Source organism: Peromyscus californicus, unplaced genomic scaffold (genome assembly GCF_007827085.1).
Source record: "Peromyscus californicus insignis strain IS unplaced genomic scaffold, ASM782708v3 Scaffold_9__1_contigs__length_137607984, whole genome shotgun sequence".
NCBI lineage: Eukaryota > Metazoa > Chordata > Mammalia > Rodentia > Cricetidae > Peromyscus > Peromyscus californicus.
This window is the reverse complement of record NW_026294617.1, coordinates 13,890,122-13,914,835: the sequence shown is the minus strand read 5'-3', so window position 1 is coordinate 13,914,835 and position 24,714 is coordinate 13,890,122. Positions and strand designations below refer to the sequence as shown.

The following is a 24,714-nucleotide window of genomic DNA, read 5'->3' as shown; positions in this document are numbered from 1 at the left end:
AATTAAAATTCTCTTGTAGGTGATGAGTATGGATTAAAAATTCAATTAGAAGAACAAAAAAGGGCCGCAGAAGAGAAATACAGATACAAACAAAGGCAAATCAGAGAAATTCAAGAAGATATCCAGGTGAATTTTACAGGTTTTTTAGTAATTAGCCCTAAATAAAGGTCAACTACCATTATTACTACTTAACTCTTCTACAAAGAGCCTCTTTAGGGAAACAAACCACAAAAGACATAAGCCTCATATAAAGGAAAACAAGTGAAGGAAACATGGAATCAGTCAGTTAAAATCCTATTGCTGGGCGCCAATATCTTTATTAGTTATCAACCACAGCTGGACAGTTAAGATTTCTCCACCAACCATTACTCAGTGACCTCACTGAATTCCTTAAGGAGCACATTATTAAGATTGTAAACACAAGGTTTAAAACAGAAGATCTAGGGTAAGTAGACACTAGCGCAAACCCCGGAAAGACAAGAACATGCTTTGTTATGTAGGCTCTAACTTAGGGAACAGATGACACAAACTGTGAATCTTTAAAAATTGGGTAATTTCAAGTAACTTTAGTTTTTCCAATGCTAGAAAAAGTTCCCAGTGGAATTACATTCAAAACTAACTCACAGCATCATTCTACTTCTTATACACTAATACAGTAAACATAGTACATATATAAGCAAACAAAATAATTAAAATTGAGGGAACAGCTGGCAATTGGCAAGTAAATCATTTTTTTTATTCTGACCATGAATATGGTACTATTTTATTTTCTACAGAGCATGGAAAATACTTTTGAAGTTATAGAACACTTAACAAACAATGTGAAAGAGAAATTATCAGAGAAACAAACTTACTCACTTCAACTCCGCAAAGAGACTGAGGAGCAGCAGCCGAAAATGGAGCGCGTGACTAAGCAGGTGCTGACAATTTCTTAGAGCCGGCCCTAGCATTCACTGTCATGGACCAAATGCACTCAAACCCCATTTCCTGAACTTGGTGGAAAGGAGGTTTATGTAATATCTGACTGTTGTTATTAACAGTGTGCCAGACTCAGGAGAGAAATCCGTATTTTGAAAGAAACAAATGAAGAAACACTGGAAGAACAAGACATTCAACTCCGTGAGATTAAACAGTTTCACAGGGACATTGACCAAATGTTAGTGAATGTCATGGAAAATGCTGAAATGCACATCATTCTTCAAACATATTTTGAGCAGGTAACAGAGTATAATATAGTATGTCTGTGTATCTAATTAGTTTTCTTCTAAAATGTGGCAGGACTAATGATTCAAATATTCTTCCAGAATGGGTTAGAACTACCTACAGCGAAAGGCCCGAGCTCCAGATCTTCTTCACAGTCTTCACAGTCATCACTCAGGTAAGGGCAAGGTTAGAAAGCAGGCCTCAACTCTCACAGCTGCTGCTGGCCAGCACGCTACCCACTCTCCTCACCTTCAGCAGCCTCACTATGCAAACACAGTATATAGCAAGACCCCTGCAGCCACATGCATTCTAACTAGTACGCTATTTTAGGGGTACGAGTTGGGTGAAAACTGAGGAGATACAGCTAACATTTTGGGTGAACTCCAACTCTGGGAAAATTTAAATCTTTTTTAACTGTAAAAGGGCAAGTCAGATGTACAGAGGTTTGTAATTACAGCTGCTTCTTTGAAATTCTATGTAACCAGCTTTTATTTATGGTGTCTTACTTAGCTTAATGCAACCCAGAAACCTATCAGTAGGGATAACTCATGGCCACGAAGTCTTTGTTGACAGATTTATTAATGATGACGCTGATTTTAAGATTTCTACAGCTGACAGCTATTTACTAGTTTTTATTAGTCTGTGAAACTCTCAGAAAATATTAATAAAAAAGGGATCCCCGAGACAGTGTTTTAAGTTTAAAAAGCCTGCTTCTACATATTTTAAGCCACTCAATATACTTACTATTACATATTAAATTTCTTGTACTTTTTATAAAATTATTTTAGAACTGAATGGCTACTTTCCAAACGCTCTCACCATTTTTCCTGCCAACACACCTCACTTTCTTCTAAAGCTCAAATGATTTAAGACTAACATTTGATGACTTTTCAAGCACTTGCTCCTCTTTTGCCATTTTACAAACTATTGCTTCCAATTCTAAGAAACTGATTACAGTTGAAAATAATTTGCTCACAGAAACAATTATTGAACTACTTAAACTATGTTCATTTCTTCTTTTGAAAGAATTGGTCATACTTTAAAATTTTATTAACACTAATGGTTTTCCTTGTTCTTTACTTATGGAATTATGATTTTTTTTTTGCCAATAAGGTCTATTTTAAGTACATTTTGCATTATGTTAATAGTAAATCCTTTCTTGTTCTAGGTCGCCTGAGAGCCCAGGTTCTCCTGCTTCTCTCGCTTCAGCTAAAGTATTACAGCTCAACTTCCCTGGGTCTCCGACAGGAAGCAATGGTTCTAGGTCACCTAGTAATGGCAGTAATTCGAGTACTCCTAAAAAAAAGCCCAGCAAATAAGCATTCTTTAAAATCTCTTGTGCAAATTTTGAACACAAATGAAAAATCTCATTAATGGTTAAGTCTCCCTTTTTCTGGGGTTCCATTTGTTAATGATACATACAGTCCTACTAAAACAGTACTGGAAGTACCGCAGAGCAAAGTTCTGCATAGTGGCTAAAACAGCTGTTGAGAAAAGAACAAAGGCAGTTGGTTTTGTTTTCCCCTAGTGTTTTATTCATAGAGAAGGAAATGCAGAACTGTAGCCAGGTCATGTGTGATAAAGTGGGGGTGGGGTGCAGGGGTGGGGGAGAGCACACTGATGTCTGTAGTGTTAAATGTCTTATGCAGTCACTTAGATTAGAAAAGAAGGTTCTCTTAGGAATACACTTCAAAAGGTTCACACGTCTTAATAAGGAAGTTTTCATTTACTCCAGAGCACAAAATGACTTTTTAAAATTAAAAACAAAAAGCAAACAACCATATTCCTTCAATTTTTTTCCGAGGGTGACACACACCTGTTAAAGGCCTTATTTTTGGCTATAATTTGTAACAAAAAGATAGCATCATTACCTCTCCCTTGGTAAGAAAAACACTGTATGTGTATATATATGTGTGTGTGTGTACACATATACATTTATCTCTATATATGCATACATAAAGTACAATTTAAGTTGCTAAGACTATCTGTACTCTGACCTTGAAAAAATTGAACATATTAAATTTACAATGGAGGTAGATATTGCATACTAGATTTAAAATTAGTTTTTCCAGCTAATACTTTACATCCAGCACTTTGAACTTTTTGGACTAGAGTGTGAAATACTACTATAAAGCTAGATTTTAAATATATTAGCATTCAGGTATATAAAGGAACTTCTCCTTTAAACCTTACAACAGTGATTGTCTTAGACCCACTATTCAGCCATTTCTGAAAGCAGTAGTGGTAGTAGATCTGTTTCTACTCATAATCCTTTTTTAATTCAGAAATAGAAAGGCATAGTTAAATCTAAAAACTAAAATGGCAAAGAAAACTGTGGGCACTTTTTAGTTGAAATGCTGCCAAAATGCATGACATTTAGGATCTAAAACTGATTAATCCTATCATTTTGTTTATTAATGTTGTGATTCTCAGTCACTTATTAGTTTGTAAGTTACTTGGAACTTAAACATTAAACTTTGTGTTCCACAAAGGTGGGGGTTTTGTTTCTTATTAGGAGGCTTACTTTCCTATGCTTTTTCTTCTTGTAACACAGGGATAATTAACTGTATTACAGGCTTATTGAAGTAACATATAAGCAAAACATACTGGCCTTGAAGCATAGTAATAGTACTATAAGTAGTTAACTTCTACCTATGGAGTCACTACTAGACCTTAGTCTGGAATGGCCAGCATCCAAGTTGACATTTAATCACTACACTAACTGTATGTAATAACGCTAAATGGCAAGACAAAGGACCAAACCTCTGTTTGCAGATCTGGAGTTAAATCTTAACATCCAGAAGTCACAGTTCTACTCATGGAAACCAAGACAAAGCTAGCCAGGGTACATACAAACTATGGACATATTAATGTGAAAAAAACAACTGAAGACATCACTGAGGATCAATTAAAACCTCCAATATTTTTTTCTGTGACGACTCCTTAAATAGCCCAAGGAACTAGATGCTTAGATTAGTGTAGACTGCTTAAATTAGCATGTCCTTTCCTACTAGGAAAGATGTAATCCTATTAAGAAGGCTGTAATTTCCAAATTCTGGTAGCCTACCCCACAGGCACTTTCCTAAAGGTAAAGTAAGATGATATGGTTAAGATTATAAGGTATATTAGGGATTCTCAATGATCAAGCAGTATGCAGAGAGGTGGTTTCTACTCTTTAACAAAACCCCACTATGTAGAATTAAGACTGGAACTATTAATACATAGAGCACTCTTAAGAGTTCCTTGGTGCTGGCCTGGCAAAATGGCTCAGTGGACAGAGGTACTTGCTGTCAAGCCCAATTACCCCAGTTTGATTCCTGGGATCCATCCGTAAGGTAGAAGAGAACTGATTCCCTCAAGTTGTCCTCCAATCTCCATATATGTGGTAATAATATAATAATATATTGAGTTCCTTGGTACAAAAACTAATACTGAAGTGATTATCTAATTTCTGCTGCCGTTATTTACTGTTCTTAATTAAGGTTTGTTTTCCTACTGTACTGGTTTTACAGTAGTTTTCTATCACTATAATTTGGAACAAATAGTACATATCATTACTAAAACTTTAGGGTTTTACTGTTACAAACAAACATGCAATGAGTCTTTTTCTGCCACTCCCTACTCCCCTCATGTATGTCTGCAGGTGGATCCTGTTTAATGACCAACAAGAGACTAAAAGCTCATTGCCATTTACACTTTCTGGAATCCTCAAAGAGCATCGTAAGTGCAACAGCTACAATACCTACTAATGTCTCCAAGAGTCTACTATTCAATTTTTAGTAATTCAGACACGTTCTTTGGACGTCCAAGATGATTCCTTCATCAGCTGTTTGTGTAGCTATGGTGTTTGTATGTGCTGTCAGAGGACAAGCTTTGAGTCAGTTCTATCCCTATGCCTTGGGGTCTTGGGATTGAACTCAGGCCATCGGCTGGGATGGTACTTCTACATACTGAGCTATCTCAGAGGCTTGGAATTTATTCTATCATTCACTAGGATTCAGAGAAAGGCTTCAATAAAGAGGAAGTAATAGAGAAGAACCGCAAGCCAGTCCTCCCCTATTTAGAAACATGCCTACTGACTTCCCAAGCATTTGCAATATTAAGACAAGAAAAATCCAGATTTATAGGGTGCTTCTCTGCTGCTATTTTTGCTAAAAATTATTTTCTATTCTCATCTAGTCTTGTCTAGAATTCCCTAAGGGTTTTGTCAATATTTAAAGTTAAAAATTTTCTTACGACCATAACCATTAAGTAAAAATAATAATGGAGAAATAAGTAAAACAGGCTCTGATTAACCAACTTTCATGGTCTTATTATTCTTAAGGTATTTTGTTAAGCTGGGAAGAAAACAATGTTCACAAACCATTTACATCAGGCATTAAGAGGTAAACCAAGTCATAATTTATCACTTAAAAATGAAACGGTGCAAAAAAATTAATGCCTAAAACAAATGACTTAAAATAGTACCTAAGAAACATTCAAACATATAATATTTCCCCCCAAAAGCTAATGGCTTTTTAACAAAAGAGAGTATTTTTTGATAAAACATCCAACTGTTTAGCGCAAACGTATTTCTCTCCAACAGTGAGATCTGATAGGCCTAGGGTTCTTACAAACCACAATACAATGAAGAAACAAAGTGCTCAGGAAATATCTTGAGGTGAAAAGTTTAAGTTGCCAGAGTAAGAGCTCTATCTGCACATACCTGCAGCACTATGATGAAGGGGATAACTGAAACAAAACCTAGAAACTTCTTGTCATCTGCTACAAATAATTTTAGACCCAGACGTTTCCTAGGATTAAAGCATCCCCAGACTTCTGAAAATTTAGTGAAGATTTCCTCAGCAGATCACTTTCTTGGCTTATTTCCTTTTTCTTTCTCAAATTCAGCTATCTGATTAAATATATTGAGTAGATTTTGAGGTAAGTTTTTCTTAATTCTGCTTTCTGGTTGCTCTTTGCTATTTACTGTGTCTTCTGGAGCCTCGGTTTTGTTACCCTCCCCACAGCTGTTCTCTTTTACATATGCACGCTCTCCCTGGTTTGTATTGAACTGGTGTCTCTGCTCAGGTCTACTGTCACGTGATCCAGAAGAAGTGTATTTTTTGTGTTTTTCCAGTGACTTCCAAGAGTAGTCCGAACTTGCTGGTGAAGTAGAGTACTTCACAGACCCTGGCTCCCACCTCCTAGAGTGATCTTTTCTTCCCTCTGTGTCCTTTTCAAATCTCCTAGAACTAGAAGCTTTCATCTTATCCTCTGAATTTCTACAGAAGGAATCTGAGGAATTTCTCCTACTGGAGAAATATCTTTCTGACTTATATGGCTTTTCGGTTTTGCTACTACCTGCCTGGGTTTTATAGTTATTGTAAGACTCTCTTGTGTCTTCAGACCTACCTCCCAAATCATCTGGCACTTCAACTGAAGACGTGAGAAGGCATCTCTCTTTCTCTTTTACCTGTGTGTTTGGACACTGTAACCTACCCTGCTTTTCCAGCAGCTTCTCCACTTCTTGTTTTTGATTAAGGAAAGATGCTGAAGTATTAGTTGGAACTGGGTAGCAATCATCTTTCCTATTCTGATCTATGTGACTTGAAGATGTCTTAGACCAGTGCCTCTTTGAACTTCGAGAAGACTCTGAACGACTTCTCTTACTTTTCTTATGCCGTTTGTGACTAGAAGAGGAAGAAGATGAGGAAGAAGAAACGGATTCATCAGCAGAAGAAACACTTGAAGAGGAAGATGATGATTTTCTTCTTTTCTTCTTCAGCCTTAAAAAAGAGTAGTTAGCTCATCAGACATGTTAAGTACAAAAAAATCAGTCAAATATCCCTCAAGACTTGACCTTATTTTGTATCACTTGCAGATATTCTATAATCTGTCACTCAGACATAATCTCAATTACTGCATCAAGTTTTACCATGAAGCATGACTTTGGAGAACGCCTATGGAGACAGGTGTCACTATAAGCAAATCCACTACTTCTGAAAGATGCAGTGACTTCTCTATCATTGCTTTATGTCTACCTGGACAAGAAAGAAGAACCTGAGTTTTCTATCTCTATCTAGCTACCTCTAGTTTCATCATGTTCCCCCTCAGCAAACAGGTCTCTTTTTTTTTTTTTTGGGCCAAGCAGCTCTTTCCTGAATGCAGGAGCAGACTGTCCTGTGCACTGCAGGATGTTTAACTGTTCTCTAAACACTAGATGCTAATATTTTTCCACAACTTACAATGACTACAGAACAAACCACCAGTATCTAAGAACCACAGTTCTTCTAAAAGCCTATCTTCCAGAAATAGTTAAATAACTTCTATATTTTAACCCTAATTTTTAAAAAGAATTCTAAGCTTAGACTCTACTTTGCTTAATTTCTTTGACAGACAAACAAGTGGAACATATGCTTGCTAAGAATTATCACTTAGGATACTTTTTTTTCTTTTTTTACTTACTTTACCTCCACATGGCACTTTGGTTTCAACTCAGTAGTTGCTTTTAAATTTAAAAAATACTGAATATTATAGTTTACCTTTTCTCCTCTTTTAAGAGCTTACGCAACTTTTCTGCACTTGTTTCTATTTTCTTTGTTTTCTGCTTTTCTTCCTTTTCAGCTTGTTTTTCTCTTAATTCCAAAGATTTCTTTTAGAACCCAGATATCGGAAAAAACCACACGTTAAAAATAAAAATAGCAGAATAAGCAATAAACAGTATTTAAAAGACCACCCCCCCAATCAGAAGCCCAATTTAGTGTAATCAAATCACCATTCAGCCAGTATTAAACAAGTTATTTTTTTCCAAATAAAAAAATGAATGACACACGTTTGGCATTAATCATTTGAATGGCCAGAACAGTATTGAGGACCATATTGCAGTTGGTATCCCAAGAAAAACAGGGAAGCCATTGCAGTAGTACCAATGACCCAGAATGCAGGTAAGATAAAAAATTATTTTTAAAAGTTGAAAAATGTAAGCAGGACATAAATTTTACAATCAATATTCAAATAAGGACATTCCACAGAGGTGAATTGAGGGGAAAATCACCATGTTCAAATACAAACCATTTTAAAAATAGCACAGCCCAGTTGGATGCATGATTACATAAGAAATCATTTTCCAGTTTGTGGATGGGGATGAGCAGCACCAGATGTCAGACACAGCAGCAATGGTCCAATTCAGAAGAAAATGCATGAGAAAACATCATCATCAGTATTACAGGAAAGGACAGGTAAAAAAATGTCTACAAAGGTTTGTATAATTAGCCCAATTACATTAGCAATACTCATCTTATAACCACCAGGTAAGCTCTCTACAAAGGGGAACACTCAAAATCACACACTGAGTTTAGGTATAGGTATTCTCTAACAGGGCTATTTTTACTTTGGAGTATAAACAAAAAAGCAGTAATACTACAATGCAATGTCAAACCTAATTAGGAAAAGCTACTCATTTTCATAATAGTTCATCTATGTAACCTAGTTTTTCCTAAAAGAAAATGACATTTTGGCATTAATTTAAATACCATTAAATTTCAAAGAGGAAATAAAGAATCACCTGCATATATTTATGAAGTTTCTGCAAAGCATCCTCTGCATCTTTAAAAGTCTCATCCAAAGCCAGAGCTTTCTTATAGTAACTTTCAGCATTTAAAAACTTTTCTTCTTCTTCTAACCTATTAGGAAGATTCAACATTTTGTAAAAACAAATTTAGCCAAGTACACACAGAAGTCATCAGAAGCTTATGACAGAACTCAGGGGAAAGTTATGTTTAGTAAATTATTTTCTAATTACCTACTCATGTGCTTACTTAGTAAAAAGACAACTAACATAAGATGGCTTCTTAAAAGTAGTTATGAAGTTTTCCTTTCTATGGAAAAATTTGCACTGGAAACCATTAAAATCTTTGGAAATAATAACATACACACAGAGTTGTAGACATCATTATAACCTACAATCATTATCATATAATCTCTAAGTCTATGCTGTGGAAAATCAAAATTAGAAAGTTTGGCTGGGTGTGGCGACATACAATCTGTTATCCCAGCACTTGGGAGGCAAAGCAGCAAAAAGTTACTATGAGTTTGAGGCTAATCTGGTCTAAATAGCAAGTTCCCAGCTACATAGAAAAAGGAAGTTTGTATATAAGTCAGTGAAAGGACTTTACAAAGTACTTCTAAAGAACTAAAGGAAAAATTATTACTGAAAAACAAATGGGGTTAGTTTTGTGTCAGTAGACTGGATGTAAGGAGCTGAGGGACAAGAAAATCATGACTAATACTTGTGGTTTGGATAATTGGTTAATGTAGCCACTCACTCAGCTAAAAGATGCCAATACTCCAGGAATAAGACAACCTCATTTCAGTGACACTAGTTCTTTTCTTGGTAACAGTGAAAAAGCTTCTCCAGTCACTCACTGAAATCGCATTAATGTGGAATTTGTGGCCATTCTCATCCTACAAATACTGGGCTGGAATGCTCATTCAAGCAAGAATGGCTAGGCAGAAGACATATGATATAGAAGATACCAATCTTTCTTCAATAATAGCAAAGATGGCTAGGGATGTAGTTCACTGGCAGAATGCTTGTCAGGCATGTTTGAAATACCCTGGGTTCCATTCCCAGTATTGCAAAAAGAAAAGCAGCACAATGATGTTATCATAACATTTTACAGCTTTTAGTTATTAAAGCTGACTATTGCCTGCTGGAACATGGTCCATGAATGAAGCTGTGTGAGATTTCTGAGAGCTTGTGAGAAAGCTGCAAGTAAACAATACAAGAGTCTTGTAACCTGTTACTCCATACAAGGATTTGTTATTGGCATATGCTTTCATGCCCCTCCCAGAAGTAGTATGTAGGAGTGGGTTTACTTTGGATTTCACATTGCTTCTTACTTTCATTACTGAAAAGTGTTTTCACACATGGGTTGCCCTTGTGACTGTACACAGCATAAACTCGTCTGACCCTACTTAACCATCTGAGTAACTTTGGAGTATAAATTGTCTGATGCTCTGAATGCAGTTGGCTATTGCATGAGACTTTAGCCTGCCTCATTTTTAGGCTCTATTCTCCCAGGTTCAGGCCACCAATTAGAGTGGCAACACTTCCAAATACTTGTAACTCCACCATTTAATCTGAATTTGTGGAGCTTACCAGACAGAGCAGAGCTACAAGCTGAATATAACAGCAGAATCTTAATCACAATTCACTAGAAATCTCTCAATTCATATCTGCAACATTACATACTCTTACAATAAAATGATTTAAAAACTAAATCCTTCATTAGAGCAAAACCTGGTATATACTCTGGAATAGAACACTCACTTATTCTCTTGTACTTTTCTATGTAACAAAAATATGCATTTAGAGCAATTAACCCTGAGGCACTACAGTATCTGAGACACTATAGTATCTGCGACCCGCCCCCCACCCCTCCACAGTAATAAGGCAGGAAAAAGGGACAGAAAGGAACCTGCCACCCAAAACTGAAACAAAGAGTACTTTGAATTGCACATGTTAAGAAGCTACTTCCTTACATAAATCTCTGGGCATTATAGGAGCTGGTTGCTAATTGGACTTTTACTCTGAAATGAAATCCCATACTTACTGCCCTCCCCTTTCGACAAGTGTCTGGCAGAGGTATTTTCTTGCATTCCTGTGAGTTGGGCAGTTTTCTAATGCTAGCTCAAAATCTTCTATTGCTTTGTTCAGACTTCCTTTGGTTGCATATCTAGAGACATTAAACAAAATTAGAGAAATTTAATCTCGTGACCTACTTAAACATTTTTCATTCTTAAAAATACTCCTTAAAATCCAAAATTCACTTACAGTGCTCCACGAGCTACCAGAGCTTCCACATTTTGTTTGTCTATTTCCAGAGCTTTATTGTATTCATTCATAGCATCCACGTGTCGCCCAACCTTAAAATAATCGACCCCAATCTTCACACTGAAAACACATTTATAAAACATCACAAATACTTCACAAAGTATCTAATAAAGAAAAGGTTATTATGGATGATTATTAAAAGAAAATGCCTTTAAATTGGACAAAAATTTAGTTTTCAAATTACTCTCTGTATATGTACAAAGCATCCTGCTTTTATAGATTTTCATAGCAAACATTTACAAAACTCAGATATCAAGACACTAATTCTGGAAAACAATTCTGAATAAAACTAAAGTCTGTTAAGATTCCAATATTAAGACCAATGTACTACCTATAAAAGGAATGTCAAAAAGGTGTTCATCTGTAAACACATTCTAGTCTCTATGAGGATGAAGTATTGCACCAATTGCCAGAACTTTCATACTGAGTAACTGCCACTGTTAGACAAAACAACCTCCATACCATTTCAAAGCCCACGATGCTGACTGCTTCTTTCTTAAAGCCAAAGCAAAATCATCTTCAGAGAAATTTTTGCTGTGAAAGTAAGAGTCAAAAAATGTAAATACTTTATAAAAGTATAGTTCATTCTATCTCTGGTAGATACTCAACAATGAAATGGTGAATATCAAGCAGGAAATTTGTATTACATTTATACAGCAAAATCCTTTAACTATCAGATATGAGTATTACTGTTAAACAGCTACTTTTCTTAAGCACATACACAAAGTTTCTGTACCCGTCTCTTTTTGGTCACATGGCACATCCCTATCATTGTTTAGAGCCCAGACCAGGAGCAGTTATGGCCTTCAACATATTCCTGTTGCTATGGTCAAATACATTCTTCAGCTATTCAGCTTCTGAGCTAATTCATTCCCCTTACCACTTAGAGAATGCAGATCTACTTTTACCTTTGTAGGCCTCTCATTAAAGATGGTGGATGAGACTCATCTATTCCTAGTTTCTCTAGAAGGAATTCAACTACTCCTGGATTAACAAATCCCAGAGAACTTTGCATGATGTTTTCATAGGACTCCAAGGAATTACTATTTAGTTCAACACTCCTCCTTAAGGGGAAAAATCAGAAACACAAACACATGAGTACAAGGCACACCTGCTTCTACTAAAGATATTACTATATGAGGTTTAAAAACTAATACCATTTTTGTATACCAAGCCTAAAGTAATTTAAAGGTTATGAAAATGAAAACCCACTTTACAATAAAGAAATTATAGTTCTACTTTGTTATGAGTATATAAACAATAAGTACCTGTAGTACAAAGGTAGCTCTTCAGAAGTAATCACACCTAGTTTAATGCCAGATAGGTGTGGTGGAAGAGATGAGCTATACAGAGATACTGCAAGCTTTTCATGATATCTGTCAATATCCTTGATTCCAGCTTTAAAAAAAAAGAGGATCAAACAATAAAAAAGTGAAAACAAAAATAAGCTTTTCAAACATTACCTTCATTATACTTTCAACATTAATTTGAAAATTTTAATTACTAAGTTGAAACTGATCACCTCGAATTATGTCACCAGTTTGGTAATATGATAAAGGATCTCCATGGTTACTGTGAGAAGGCACATCTCTTAAGGGACAAAGAGCCTGCAATGAGAAGTATTTGAAAACACCACACATTTCACTCTTTGACAAGAACAGTATCTCCTTTTATCTTAGCTATTCATTATGACTGGGTAATACTTAACATGAACATCAATAACACTAAAGTCTAACACTATTTTCTTTTTAATCAATGCATTATACATATTAATAGGGTACAATTATACAATACTTATAGGGTGGCCATTCAATACACAGATATCCTATTATCCTAGTAATAGAAATACAACATTTCTGTGTATTTAGAGTCTTCAGATTTTCTAGTTATAAACTTCAGTCACACTAGTGTGCTACAGAACACTTTCCTCTAGTCCAACTGTATTTTGACAACAGTTATCTACCTCCTGTCTATCCTCATCCCTTTCTGCCTCCTCTTACCACTATTCTACTTTCTTTGTATCAACTTTTGGGCTTTTATACATAACATGAATATGTGGCATTTGTCTTTCTCTGTTTGGCTTATTTCACTAAAGATTGGGTCTTTCAGTCTCATCCATTTTGCCAGAGATGGCATAGTTTCATTCTTTTTGATGGCTTTATGCATCTGTTAACAGACATGTCAGTTACTTAAATTTAAGATTTGTAGTTACAAACTATTTGTGTCCAAACACAATAAAGCTTGTTTTTTGTTTGTTTGTTTTGTTTTGTTTTTGTTTTTTTCCCCTGAGATAGGGTTTCTCTGTGTAGTTTTGGTGTCTGTTCTGGATCTCACTCTGTAGACCAGGCTGGCCTCGAATTCACAGAGATCTGCCTGGCTCGGTCTCCTGAGTGCTGGGAGTAAAGGTGTGCATTTCCATTTGCTAGTTTTGTAGTTCTTCCTTTTCAGATGGTGAGACAGCAAAATCAACTGCTTTAAAGGGAAACATTCCAAATTGAGGCAAACTATTTTATATATTTATTCTGAATATATGATAGGAAGTTTTTGCTAAATTACTCACATGCAAACATCTAATGCCCAATTATTAAACTTATGTTTAACCAGAAGATGTATGTCCAGAATACCAATGGACATCATCATACCAATTAGTAGATCTTTATAATTTTAAAAAAGAAACTGACCTGCAACCAGAGTCCCCCAAACCCTAAAAAAACAAAAATGGAGGAAATGTAATACTCTAGTACTTGTTTTTTTGAGACAGCATTTCACTACAGAGATCAGGCTGGCCTTGAACTTAATAGAGACCTGCCCACCTCTGCCTCCTGAGTACCAGGGTTAAAGGCATGCACTACCAATGCCCAACTCTCTAATGCTTTTAGTAAGAAGAGTCACTGTATTTTTCTTCAGCTTATATTTAATCCCCCAAAGTATCCTAACAGGTAAATTTAAAAGGAATTGACTAAGCACAGAATTTTTGCATGGGATTACTACCAAGTAACTTACTGTGATTTCTAAGTGAGATATGTCTCTCATGATGCCACTTCCTAAACAGATCAACACCATGAAAAAACCAAATTCCCGAATAGAGCTGATTCTTCCAATCACTATATCACCACGTTCAATATCTCGGAAAAACAGCTCTCGCCGGTCCATGCTTGGGATCTCCATGAATTGCTCTAAAGGTGGCATGACTGCATAATGATCTGAAAAAAGAGTTTTTAAAACAAACACAATAATTTCGACCTTGCTCTCCCTTGGGATCTCTCTGAAAACCAAACCACCGCTCTCTAGCTTTACAGACTCAACTTACTGTCACCATCGTCGTGCACTTCGGAGGGTGCAGGCGCATCTGACTTCCAAGACAGTGCAAAAAGCAGGTCTGCTTTTTTGGAGATGAATTTTTGTATTTCAATGTTGTCAACTCTCTTCTCTTTCCTTAAAAGACGAGTGATTAAATTTGTGTTACGAGCAAAGCTCTCGTGCATCCAAACTCGTGCCAGTGGTGTTCATCACCCAACCCTCCCCAGGTTCCATCCAGGCTGTGTCTCTGGAGGAATTTTTATTTCATTTATTTTTATTATTTTGCCTTTCGATATGTTTATTTAGTGCAGATGTGCGGCATCTACGTACCACTGTGTGCAACTGGGGGTGTGTTTGTGACAGGACAATCTGGGGAAATCATCTCCCACCACGTGAGGCCTGGGAATCGAACTCAGGTCATGAAGCTTGATGGCAAGTGACTTTACCCACTGAGCGCTGGAAGAAGTTTTAAGCCCCATCTCCCACGGTCGCCACTTGGAAATGGGGGCGGGGAAGCTTTGAAAGCTTTGCCAGCGGTTCAGAAGGAGCAGGCCGGTCTTTCTGCCAGGAGCCAGTGGCAGGCCACACACCCCGGACTCCCGCTCTCCGGCCGGCCCCGCGCACCGCCCGGCCCCGGTCCCCGTACCTGCCCGCTCCCTGGGGCGGCGCCGCGCCGCGGGCTGGCTCGGCCGCCGTGCCCAGCAGGTTCCGGAAGTGCGGGTTGTCCTGCTGCTCGCTCCGCAGCAGCGACAGCAGCGCCGGGCCGTGGCAGCCCAGCGACTGCCGCAGCAAGTCGCGGTCCATGACGAGCCCGCCAGGGTCCGGCTCCCGCAGGGCGAGGCCGCCACGGTAACCTCCCGGAAGCGCTCTCGGCGGCCTTCTGCCTCGGTCTCGCGAGACCCCGCGGGACTACGGGAAGCCGCTGGAATCGCGAAGCGTGTGGGCCGCTGAAGGCGGGGAGGCCTGGAGGCGTGACTTAGAACGCCTGCGTTCAGCTCGTACGTCGTGACGCGGCTCCCGCTCGCGCTTCGGATGCAGAGCGCCCCGAGGGTGCCTGAGCGGCCCGGCAGGCAGCCCCCTCAGCTCCGTCTGCTGGGGGCCGGTGCCCTCCTCGGTGCCATATCTGTCCCAACCGGCGGTCCCAGGAAAGGGGCCTGGTGGACCGAAGCAGCCGGAGGTGTGTGCACCGTGTACCCCACCGTCTGCCTCCAGCCCGGACCGCTCTAAAGTGCCGCACGCACGCTCCCGTGCTGGTTGTGGCTTTGTAGGAGTTGTTATGGAAGCCGCTTGCTTCAGAGGCGATGTCTGTCGCACGCCTGTGGTACACAGTATGACGAAGAACTTTAGGTAGGCGAGCCTAAAACCCTGGCGGCGGCTTGCTGCCTCTGCTTGTGCTGGCCTCGCACTCTGTGACACCAGGCACCCAAGACCCACACCCACCTAGAGGGCCAGACCTTCTAGAGTTACAGGAGTTTTGAATTCATTTCTTCTCTGACAAATACCTGATTTTGAAAGGGACATGACACTGGATATTTGACCGGTCCACAAGGGGTAAAGAGGGAGTGAGAGGATTAAGTGTCAGGGTTTTCAGCATGGCAGCCAAGGGCTCTATCACTGAGCTACAATCCAGCCTACAATTTTTTAAAACTTGAAAAAAAAACTCCAAGAAACTTTTAAGAAATATAAATAATTTAATGAGCTATAGAGTTGGGGGCCGGTGCAGGGGACAAAGATGGTGAAGGAAATCGAGAATGCTAAGTATCCCGAACACATTTTCAATGTCTGGTTTCTAGGACCACTTCTATCGTGATTTCAGATTTCATTCCTTAGTAACACATCCGTGTATCCTTTAACAAACACCCTAGACTCTAAAGATGAAAATACTTCTGGCTCAGAGTGTCTCAGTCTACGGGTGGACTAGACAGAAGAATACAGACATAAAACTAACGCTAAGTGAATGGAGGTGCTAAGGTGTCTACTCGGGTCCCTCTTCTTTAGGCAGAGGGTAGTCAGAAAAGGAGGTGAGCAAGTGCAATCCAAACCGGGGGCACTATAATTAAGTTCAAGTGTGAAAAGTCAAGATGCATCCTGGAGACCACAGCATCTTATTAAATAGATAGGGGGCATTTCCAGTAACAGGCATTCTCACTATATAAACATGTCATTTCAGATTAGTGGGAAGAGGACCCTTACTCTCTGTGCAGAGAAAGAAAGAGAAAGAGCGAAAAAGAGGAAAAGATTAAGTTCACGATTTATTTAGCAAAAAACAGAAATTTAGGTGAAGCGAGGTAGCCACATCGAGCAGTAACAGAAGTGTATTTTAATACAGTTTTTTTTGGATTTCTCAAGTTTCTCCAAATAACGTGTCCAGCTTATGTGTTATCATTTATGAGGGATGTACAAGTAGTACAAGTAATTTTTTACTTCGTAAGAAACAGATGTATATAGACAGGTTCTGGTTTTGATCCCACTGCAAACTGTCAACAAGACCTCATTCCCATTTAGGGTCAAGAAAGGTGTATATCAGGAAAGGCAGGCACCAAGCATTTTTCTAGCTATCTCTTGGCCTATCTCCATTTTTCATTTTCAGCTTCTTTTAATGATTGGCTTCCCCTTTTTTAAAAAAGTAGACATTACTTGTTTATATATTTCTTTTGTTTCCTTGAGCTAGAGTCTCATGTAGCTCAGGCTTTTCCAGAACTGAGTAGTTGAGGTGACTCTTTGAACTTCGATCTTCCTGCTTCCATCTCTTGGGTGGAATTACAGGCATAGGCCACCATGCAGTTTTATTCAGTACTGGGTATTGAACCTATAGTTTTGTGCAAACTAGCAAGCACTCTGCTAGCTGAGTTAACACTCTCAGTCTCAGAGAATTAATATCGAATCTTAACAAAAATTTTAATGTGTTTTAGTATACCAGAAAAGCTTATGCATATGCTGTCATTCTTTTTTTATGTTTGTGTATTTACTGTTTTTGTTTATCACAACTCTGTAAGTCTGTGATGGTGGGCCTTATTTCATAGGGAGTTTGCAATCAGTTGAATTCTGAACATAGAGGTGATGAGTGTGAAACGCTGGAAGATCGCCAAGAGGAAAAGCTCTCAGGGACATGTGGTCACAGGGAACACCACTTAGGAAGCTGGTGACACATGCACTAACAGTTGTGACACATTCCTAACAGCACTCCACTCTGCCCAGTTATGTAGTAGGCAACACTCTAGATATTAGAGAAGGGAAAACTAAGAAAGCCAGAATCTGGGAGGTGAAAGCCATAGCAGAGAGGACACTAGCTGTGGGGAAGGAGAGACAAACCACAGCCCTGGCAGCCAAGGCAGTAGATGGCCAGTGCTGCCAGGTTCCATACAGATGAAGATACAGGGAGCATCAGAAACAAACAGAACCTGAAGAGGAAGAAATCATGCGTTTAACTGTTTTGAGATGAGTTAAGAAATGCTTTTTTTTCCAAACATAAAATACCAACATAGTTTACAAAATGTTTTGTATTAAAGAAAACAATTTCAAATAAAAAGGCATTCATTTTAGAGTAAATTTAGCTCCACAGCAAATGTGAGTAGAAGATACAGACATTTCCCCAGTATTACACATGCATAGCTTTCCTCATTATCAAAATTCCCCACCAGAATGGGACATTAGTTGCAGCTAATGAGCCTACACTGACATACAATATCTCAGATACTCCATATTTTACCAAATAATTCATATTTCATGATACAGACAAATATATATGATACATGTTCTACATCATGGTAGTCTACAGAGCAGTTTCACTGCCTAAAGAAATGCTCTATTCTTCCCTCCTTCCCCAGAAGTCCGGACAACCAAAGAACTTTTTACTGTCTCCATGATTTTTCCTTTTCAAGATTATCATTACTTGGAGTTATTCAGTGTGTAGCCTTCTCAAATTTGCTTCTTTTACCCACTAATATGTATTTTAGATTCCTTGGTTTCTTTTCATGGGTTGGTGACTAATTCCTCCTTAATGCTGAATAATAAATATCCTATTGTCTTATGATGCTGACAGCAACCTACAGTGAGAAGTTAGTCTCCTTTACTGAGTCCTTTTAAATAGCACTTTCATCTGAAAATCTCCTCATAGACACACTCAGAAAGAATACTGAGTGAATGATTTGGGCATCCTTTAATACAGTCCAACGGATACATAACTTGCGTATTCATACGTTTTTAAACATATATTCTGAAAGAACATGGCTTCAGCTAATCCTCTGAATTGCATGGAATGGTGAAATGCTGGCAACTGCATACACACTTAGACAATACAAATTTGAAAGTTAATATTTTGACTCACACACTTATTAACCTCTCCATAGCTCTTTCTTCATTTTTCAAATGGCAGAAGAGAAGACAGAGACTACTAGCTGGTGCCAATCAACTCTTCATTTCAAGCCGGGCATGGTGATTGGCGCACACCTACGTTCCCAGAATTTGAAGCTAAGGCAGGAGGCATGCTGGCTCGTGACTAATCTGGACTACACAGAGAGAACTTATCTCAAAACAAACAAAACAAAAAGGATTGTTTAGTTACGAATCATTAGTTCACTTATTTTGGATAAAGTAATAAAAAGGATTTTTTCAAGAATAAATGAGGACAGTTGGAGAACTTCAGATTCTCTATAAAAGTGTAATCATCAAGACAGTGTTTTATAGGTACAAGAATAGACAGTTCAGTGCGCTGACTAATGAGCCCAGAAATACAATTATATAAATAACATCAACTGATCTTTGGCAATGGTGAAGATAATCTATGGATAAAGATGGATCTTTTCAACAAACTGTACTGCAATAACAGAACATTCACATGCAATTTTAAATTAGAATTCCACATATAGACTTACCTTTTACAATAAATTAAAATGGATCATGGATCATAACATCGTGGAAGTCCAAGAAGATAACAGGAGAAAACACAGACCGTATTGGCTTCAGACATCACACCAAAGGCATGATCCATGGAGAAAATAGTGACAAGCTGGTCCTTACCGAAATTAATTTATCTGAGGCTGGAGAGATGTCTCAGCAGCTAAGAGCTCTTACTGCTCTCTTGAGAACCCCAGGTTCTTTTCTCTGTTCTCACATGGTGGCTCACAATCACCTACAGCTCTGGTTCCAGGGGAACCCAATGGCCTTTCCTGACTTCCAAGGTCAACAAGCACACATTCAGTGCAAGTATATAAACACAAACATTAATACACATAAAAATCTAAAAAGTTAAAATTTTTCTAACTTACAAAAGATTCCATTCAAAAATAAAAAGATAAACCTGCAGAAAATATTAACAAAAGGCACATACAAAAAATTCTTGATAAGAAAACCAATAAAATGATTTTTAAAATGAGCCAAACATTAACAGCGTGACAAACGCACATATGAAAACATGTACTACATCATATCATATCAGGGAAATGCAAATTAAAACTACAGCGAGGCACCACTACAAGCTTATTAGACCAGGTTCCAGAACATTGGCAATACCAATGTGATAATATGAAACAACAGAATTCTTCACTTGTTGGTTTGAATCCTAAATGGTACAGCCACTTGAGAAAAGTTCTAGTGCTTTCACACACAAAAAAAATTGCCATAAAAACCCAGTGATACATTGAACTTACCGTGGTAGCTGAAAACTTATACACACAAAATGGTACACATGGATATATATCAGTTTAAATCATATTTATCAAAAGTTAGAAACTAAGCTGTCTCTCCATGGGTGGATGGATAAGCTATGGTATCATAAGACAATGGGATATTTATTATTCAGCATTAAGGAGAAATTAGTCACCAACATATGAAAAGAAATTGAGGAAAGTTAAATACATATTAATGAATGAAAGAAGCAAATTTGAGAAGGCTACATACTGAATTATTCCAGCAAATGAGAATCTCGAAAAGGAAAAATCATGGAGGCAGTAGAAAGTTCTTTGGTTGTCAGAACTTCTGGGGAAGGAGAGACGAATAGACAGACTATGGCACATTTTTTTTTTTAGGACAGTAAAACTGCTCTGTAGGCTGTTATGATGGTGTCATCCAATCCTCCTGAGAGCTTGAAAAGGAAATGAGGCAGAGGAGAAAGGAATCTGTGTCTTCCTTGCTCCAGTACCTGAACTGGGACATCTGATTTCATCTCCCCTCAGATTAGAATTTGTATCATTGACTGCTCTTTCTCAGTCCTGTGGACACAGACTAACTTTTCTGGGTCTAAAGCTTGCATATGCCAAATTATAGGTTTCTCAATCCCTTTAATCTGCCATAGTTGTTTATCATGTGAGGCATTCTTCATTTTCTATAGTATATATGAATATACACTTGTTTCCATTACTAGCGAGTAGTTCCAACTACAAGCTGTCTGATAAAGGTTGGTACATCTTCATTCATCCTAATATTCCTTGCTTGAAAGGATTCTAAACGCTTTTTCCTATGTCAGAAGAACAACACTTATCTTCAAGAAAGGAAATTTTGTCAGTTTAATCCACTTGAGGGTGCTATATGATCACTATTGTATCAAATTGTGTGTTCATGGCCAAAAAAGCATAGCAACTAAATATGTATTCGGGGATGAAGATCTATGACTTATTTTAGGACAACTATTTTTAACATTGCCTCCATCTTTTAGGGGCTGGTGAAAGTTTTGAGGATAATATTTTAATACAAATAAATTAATACTCTATTGTTCATCATTACTTGTCTTTGTATTTTTGAAGTTTTAGTTGTTGATTTTTCCCTCCTAGAGTAACATTCACTGGTTTTTGTTTTAACCTAGGTTAGCAATTCTGAACAGATCTAGAATATGCATAGCTCCAAGGCAAGGGAGAAGAATATTAGCATATTTATATTATGACTTACAGTGGGTGTATGTATCACTCCTGGGGAGGCATGGTATGCACTCCAGAGATGTGCAGTGCTTGGCCATACGATGTGACTGTCTGTAACCCTTTATAACATAATCCTTATATAATATATATGGTATCTTGGCGATGTACAGTGCTTGGCTGTATGGAAGGCCACCTGAAGTCCTATTCTCTGCCAATATTTCTTCCATGTTTGTATTTGTTTACACAAAGGACTAAAAAATAAAATGAAAGTAGATCGGAATAACTCCATCATAATTATTTGAAAAAGTTGAAAGATATGTTCACTACTGATATGGGTTAGGTTAGGTTAGTGTGTGTTCTTTTTTTAATAACTTGTTTGTGACTGTTCATAAACACACACACACACAAATGCACACATAATAGATTTTTAAGTTCATATTTTGTTTTAGAATACTATACCAAAAAACATGTTATGCTTTTAACTAAGAAAAATGGAAAGTAAAATGGTAAATAGAATTTGTTGTAAGACATTCTAGATTGCTTTGGTGATCATTTTAAATTCAAATTACACATTGCTCTAAAATCAGAATAATTAAAAATATCTTTTAGTTATCAAATAGTAATTTTTATATTTTATTGATGACAGCACCAAAAGAAAATGCCAGTAATTAGAAATACATTAATTGTTTAGCATATTGCCCTTGTCAGTGGAACTTACTGGAAGATCCTTTATATCAGGGAGAGGATTCAACACTCATTTAGACATGACCTTTAATTGTCCATAGACACAGAGTTTCAAACTGTGAACTACATGAGTCTATTCATTCAACAAGTATTTGTTTGGGATTGGGTACCCTTTTAAATGTAAAGGACATAATAATGAAAATGACACACCAGCATTCCTGTCCTCTTGAAGCTAGTATTCTAGAGGGAGATACAGTAACCAATAAATATAAGTAAGTTATGCAGTGTATTGGTTACTATAGAAAATTAACTAAATCAAAGGCAACAGTGTAGGAAGAGGGACTGGTGTCATTTTTAATAGGGGAGTTAGGGAAGCTCATTGAGAAGATGTTTAATCCAGGACTTCTAGGAGATGAGGCATTAGTTATAACTTATCTGAGAGAAAAAGCTAAAGAAATAACCAGAGCAGAGGTTCTAAAGAAGGTTGACACATGTGAGGCATGGAAGGAAAAAGTGTGGTAGAAGCAGTATGACCGACCATTCAGTGGTAGGTCACTACATGAACTTGGCTTTCACTTTTAGTGGTTGGAACAGATGGGCATGACTCTTGTTATAAAAAGATACTGTATGGGCTGGAATTGCCTATTTGTCATAGGCAATTCATAGGAGGCTAAACATATCTTCTTATTTATTAGGAAATAAAACCTTAAAGTTTATATTTCATTATATAAAATGAGAATATGAGGTTTAAGTGTTTCCAAAAAGATTAAGAGTTTGAAAAACTATTACTATGATGTAGGTACTTATCATAATGGGAATAACTTTAGCCTAGGAGTCCTAGCTATATTTTGGGCAAGTCATGCAATCACTCATGCCTCTCTTGTCACTCAAAACCCAAGGTGTTGTATATGATCAATTTTGATATCTAAACCTTAATATTCTATACTTTATTAAGAAATGAACTGTGTAAGTCTTACATAAGACTCGACTTTAAGCTGCTGCACTTTTTTTTCTATGAAATCGTATGAAGCTATTTTTCTATTATATTATAGTGTTGGTAAGTGGGTTCCCACTGTTACTGGTTTCTTTAAGTGAGTGAGATTTTTCTGGTTCCTTTAGGTGTAGTTCAGGAAAGGCACCAGCCACAGAAATTACAGGAAGAGATTGGCTAGTTACTGTTAGGAAATTTCAGTGTGGCAGTTCTATAAGGCACATTCTGGGCACAGATCCTTAGTTTTAAATTTATGTAATTTCATACAGACTCAGCATAAAATTGAAGTAAGTTTTGGCCAACAATTCATACATACTTGGTATGGACTAACCAAACTGACTGGACACCAATCTAGATAGCACACTAATAATGTATTCATGGTAAGATGTCATTGCTATGTAGATCAGAGATTCATTTTTAGTTTCAATATATTCTCTCATGGAAAGATAATTTTAGTCAGAAGTTTGTTAGTGAGCCTGGAATAAAAGCAAAGATAAACAAATGCAAAAGGAAAAAGAGAAAAAGCAAATGCTATTTGCTTAGTATAGTAATGAAAAACACCACCAGTCAGTGCATTAATTTCCTCTATGTGGGTATTACTGCCAAGGTTATCAGATACTCTGCTATGGTGATATTTTATTTGTATTAAAATGTTATTTGTATGTTAATAAATAAAGTTGCCCGGGGGTCAGAGCTATTAGCAAGCCATAGGAAAGCAGGGCAGTGGTAGCGTACGCTTGTAATTCCAGCACTTAGTAGGCAGAGCTGGGTAAGTCTCTGTGTGTTCAGGGATACAGCCATTATTGGATACACATGCCTTTAATCTTAATGCCAATCGTGGAAAACCTGGAGGCCTATACAGACAGGCTGTGAGGAGGCGGTCATGTGGTTGGGTTTGCAACCAATGAGAAGGCAGGACAGGAACTCTATATAAGGACTTTAACACAGGGGTAGCTCTGGTTCGGAGAGGTAGGACCACTGCAGGAGGAAGGGTAAGGTTTTGGCTCTTGGCTCTGACCTCTTGGCTTTCTTCTTTGCATTGGTTCTGTGTTTATTGTTTGATGGGAAGGTTGGATACATCTACATTTGGCGCCCAACGTGACAAGAATTCATTAAAAACCGATTGGCTTGGCTTGGCGGCAGGTCCGGTTTCCAGCCTGGGCGGCCCGGCTGCCTAGCTTGGGCCCAGGCCTGACTGACCCGCAGCTGGAACTGCTACAAACAACTCAGACCTGCCCCGCTGAACAGGGCCCCTGCCTGTAAAGCCAAGGCTTGACTCGGCTCAAGCGGCTACACTTTCTCTCTCTCTCTCTCTCTCTCTCTCTCTCTCTCTCTCTCTCTCTCGCTGGATTCACACCTCGAACACCAGGTGGCTGTGAAATTCCCTGGGATTCTACTGTTCTACCCAGACTTGGTAAGTCAATTAACATATCTATTTAAAAGAGAATTTTTTTCTACATTAAAAAAAAAAAATGGGCTTTATGTGTACATTGGAAGAAAATTGGGCTTTGTTTGAAATTTTAGGCACTCTGACAATGGAACAACTATATGAAAAGATTAATATTGATCGAATTATTCAGTTTATTACTTTTCTTATCCTCATTTTACTATTTAAAAAGATCGTCAACTTAAGTGCCAGGATAACAGTCTTAGAAAAACTTGTTAAACCGGTAAAAATGAATTATAGAGAAATTCAAATTCAGACAGAAGAAATAAATAGTGAAGTTGTTTCAAAATTGGATCGTAAGGTTACAGAAAGAAAGCCAGTTTTCACACAATCACCCTTAATTTATCCAGTAGCCGTACAG

General features: G+C 37.8%; 2 protein-coding genes across 3 annotated transcripts in view; one reads left to right on the top strand and one right to left on the bottom strand.

The window, feature by feature from the left end:
- Positions 1–4,632, top strand: part of Ccdc39 (coiled-coil domain containing 39) — a 37,120-nt gene extending 32,488 nt beyond the window's left edge. For both annotated transcript variants that reach the window (XM_052729958.1, XM_052729957.1), the window contains 5 exons: positions 20–126; positions 777–917; positions 1,041–1,217; positions 1,305–1,378; positions 2,372–4,632. In XM_052729958.1, the coding sequence (XP_052585918.1) occupies positions 20–126; positions 777–917; positions 1,041–1,217; positions 1,305–1,378; positions 2,372–2,522 (650 nt within the window). In that variant the 3' untranslated portion in view covers positions 2,523–4,632. The remainder of the gene's footprint in view (positions 1–19; positions 127–776; positions 918–1,040; positions 1,218–1,304; positions 1,379–2,371) is intronic.
- Positions 4,633–5,494: 862 nt separating this feature from the next.
- On the bottom strand, positions 5,495–15,281 carry Ttc14 (tetratricopeptide repeat domain 14). Its single transcript, XM_052729959.1, has 12 exons — positions 15,027–15,281; positions 14,391–14,515; positions 14,084–14,283; positions 12,603–12,687; positions 12,349–12,478; positions 11,989–12,144; positions 11,543–11,614; positions 11,021–11,140; positions 10,800–10,922; positions 8,750–8,867; positions 7,728–7,837; positions 5,495–6,971 (listed from the first exon to the last, which is right to left on the bottom strand). The coding sequence occupies exons 1-12, from the start codon at positions 15,182–15,184 to the stop codon at positions 6,053–6,055; spliced, it is 2,316 nt and encodes a 771-aa protein (XP_052585919.1). The 5' UTR covers positions 15,185–15,281; the 3' UTR covers positions 5,495–6,052.
- Positions 15,282–24,714: the final 9,433 nt, after the last annotated feature.

Excerpts from the sequence above, each read along its gene's own strand:
- Ttc14 (XM_052729959.1), bottom strand. The coding sequence starts at position 15,184 with ATGGACCGCGACTTGCTGCGGCAGTCGCTGGGCTGCCACGGCCCGGCG. Across the intron at positions 11,141-11,542 it reads GCATCGTGGGCTTTGAAATG|TGTGAAGATTGGGGTCGATT; the intron begins GTATGGAGGTTG and ends ATGTGTTTTCAG. Across the intron at positions 8,868-10,799 it reads CTTGTCGAAAGGGGAGGGCA|GTTAGAAGAAGAAGAAAAGT; the intron begins GTAAGTATGGGA and ends TCTTCCTAATAG.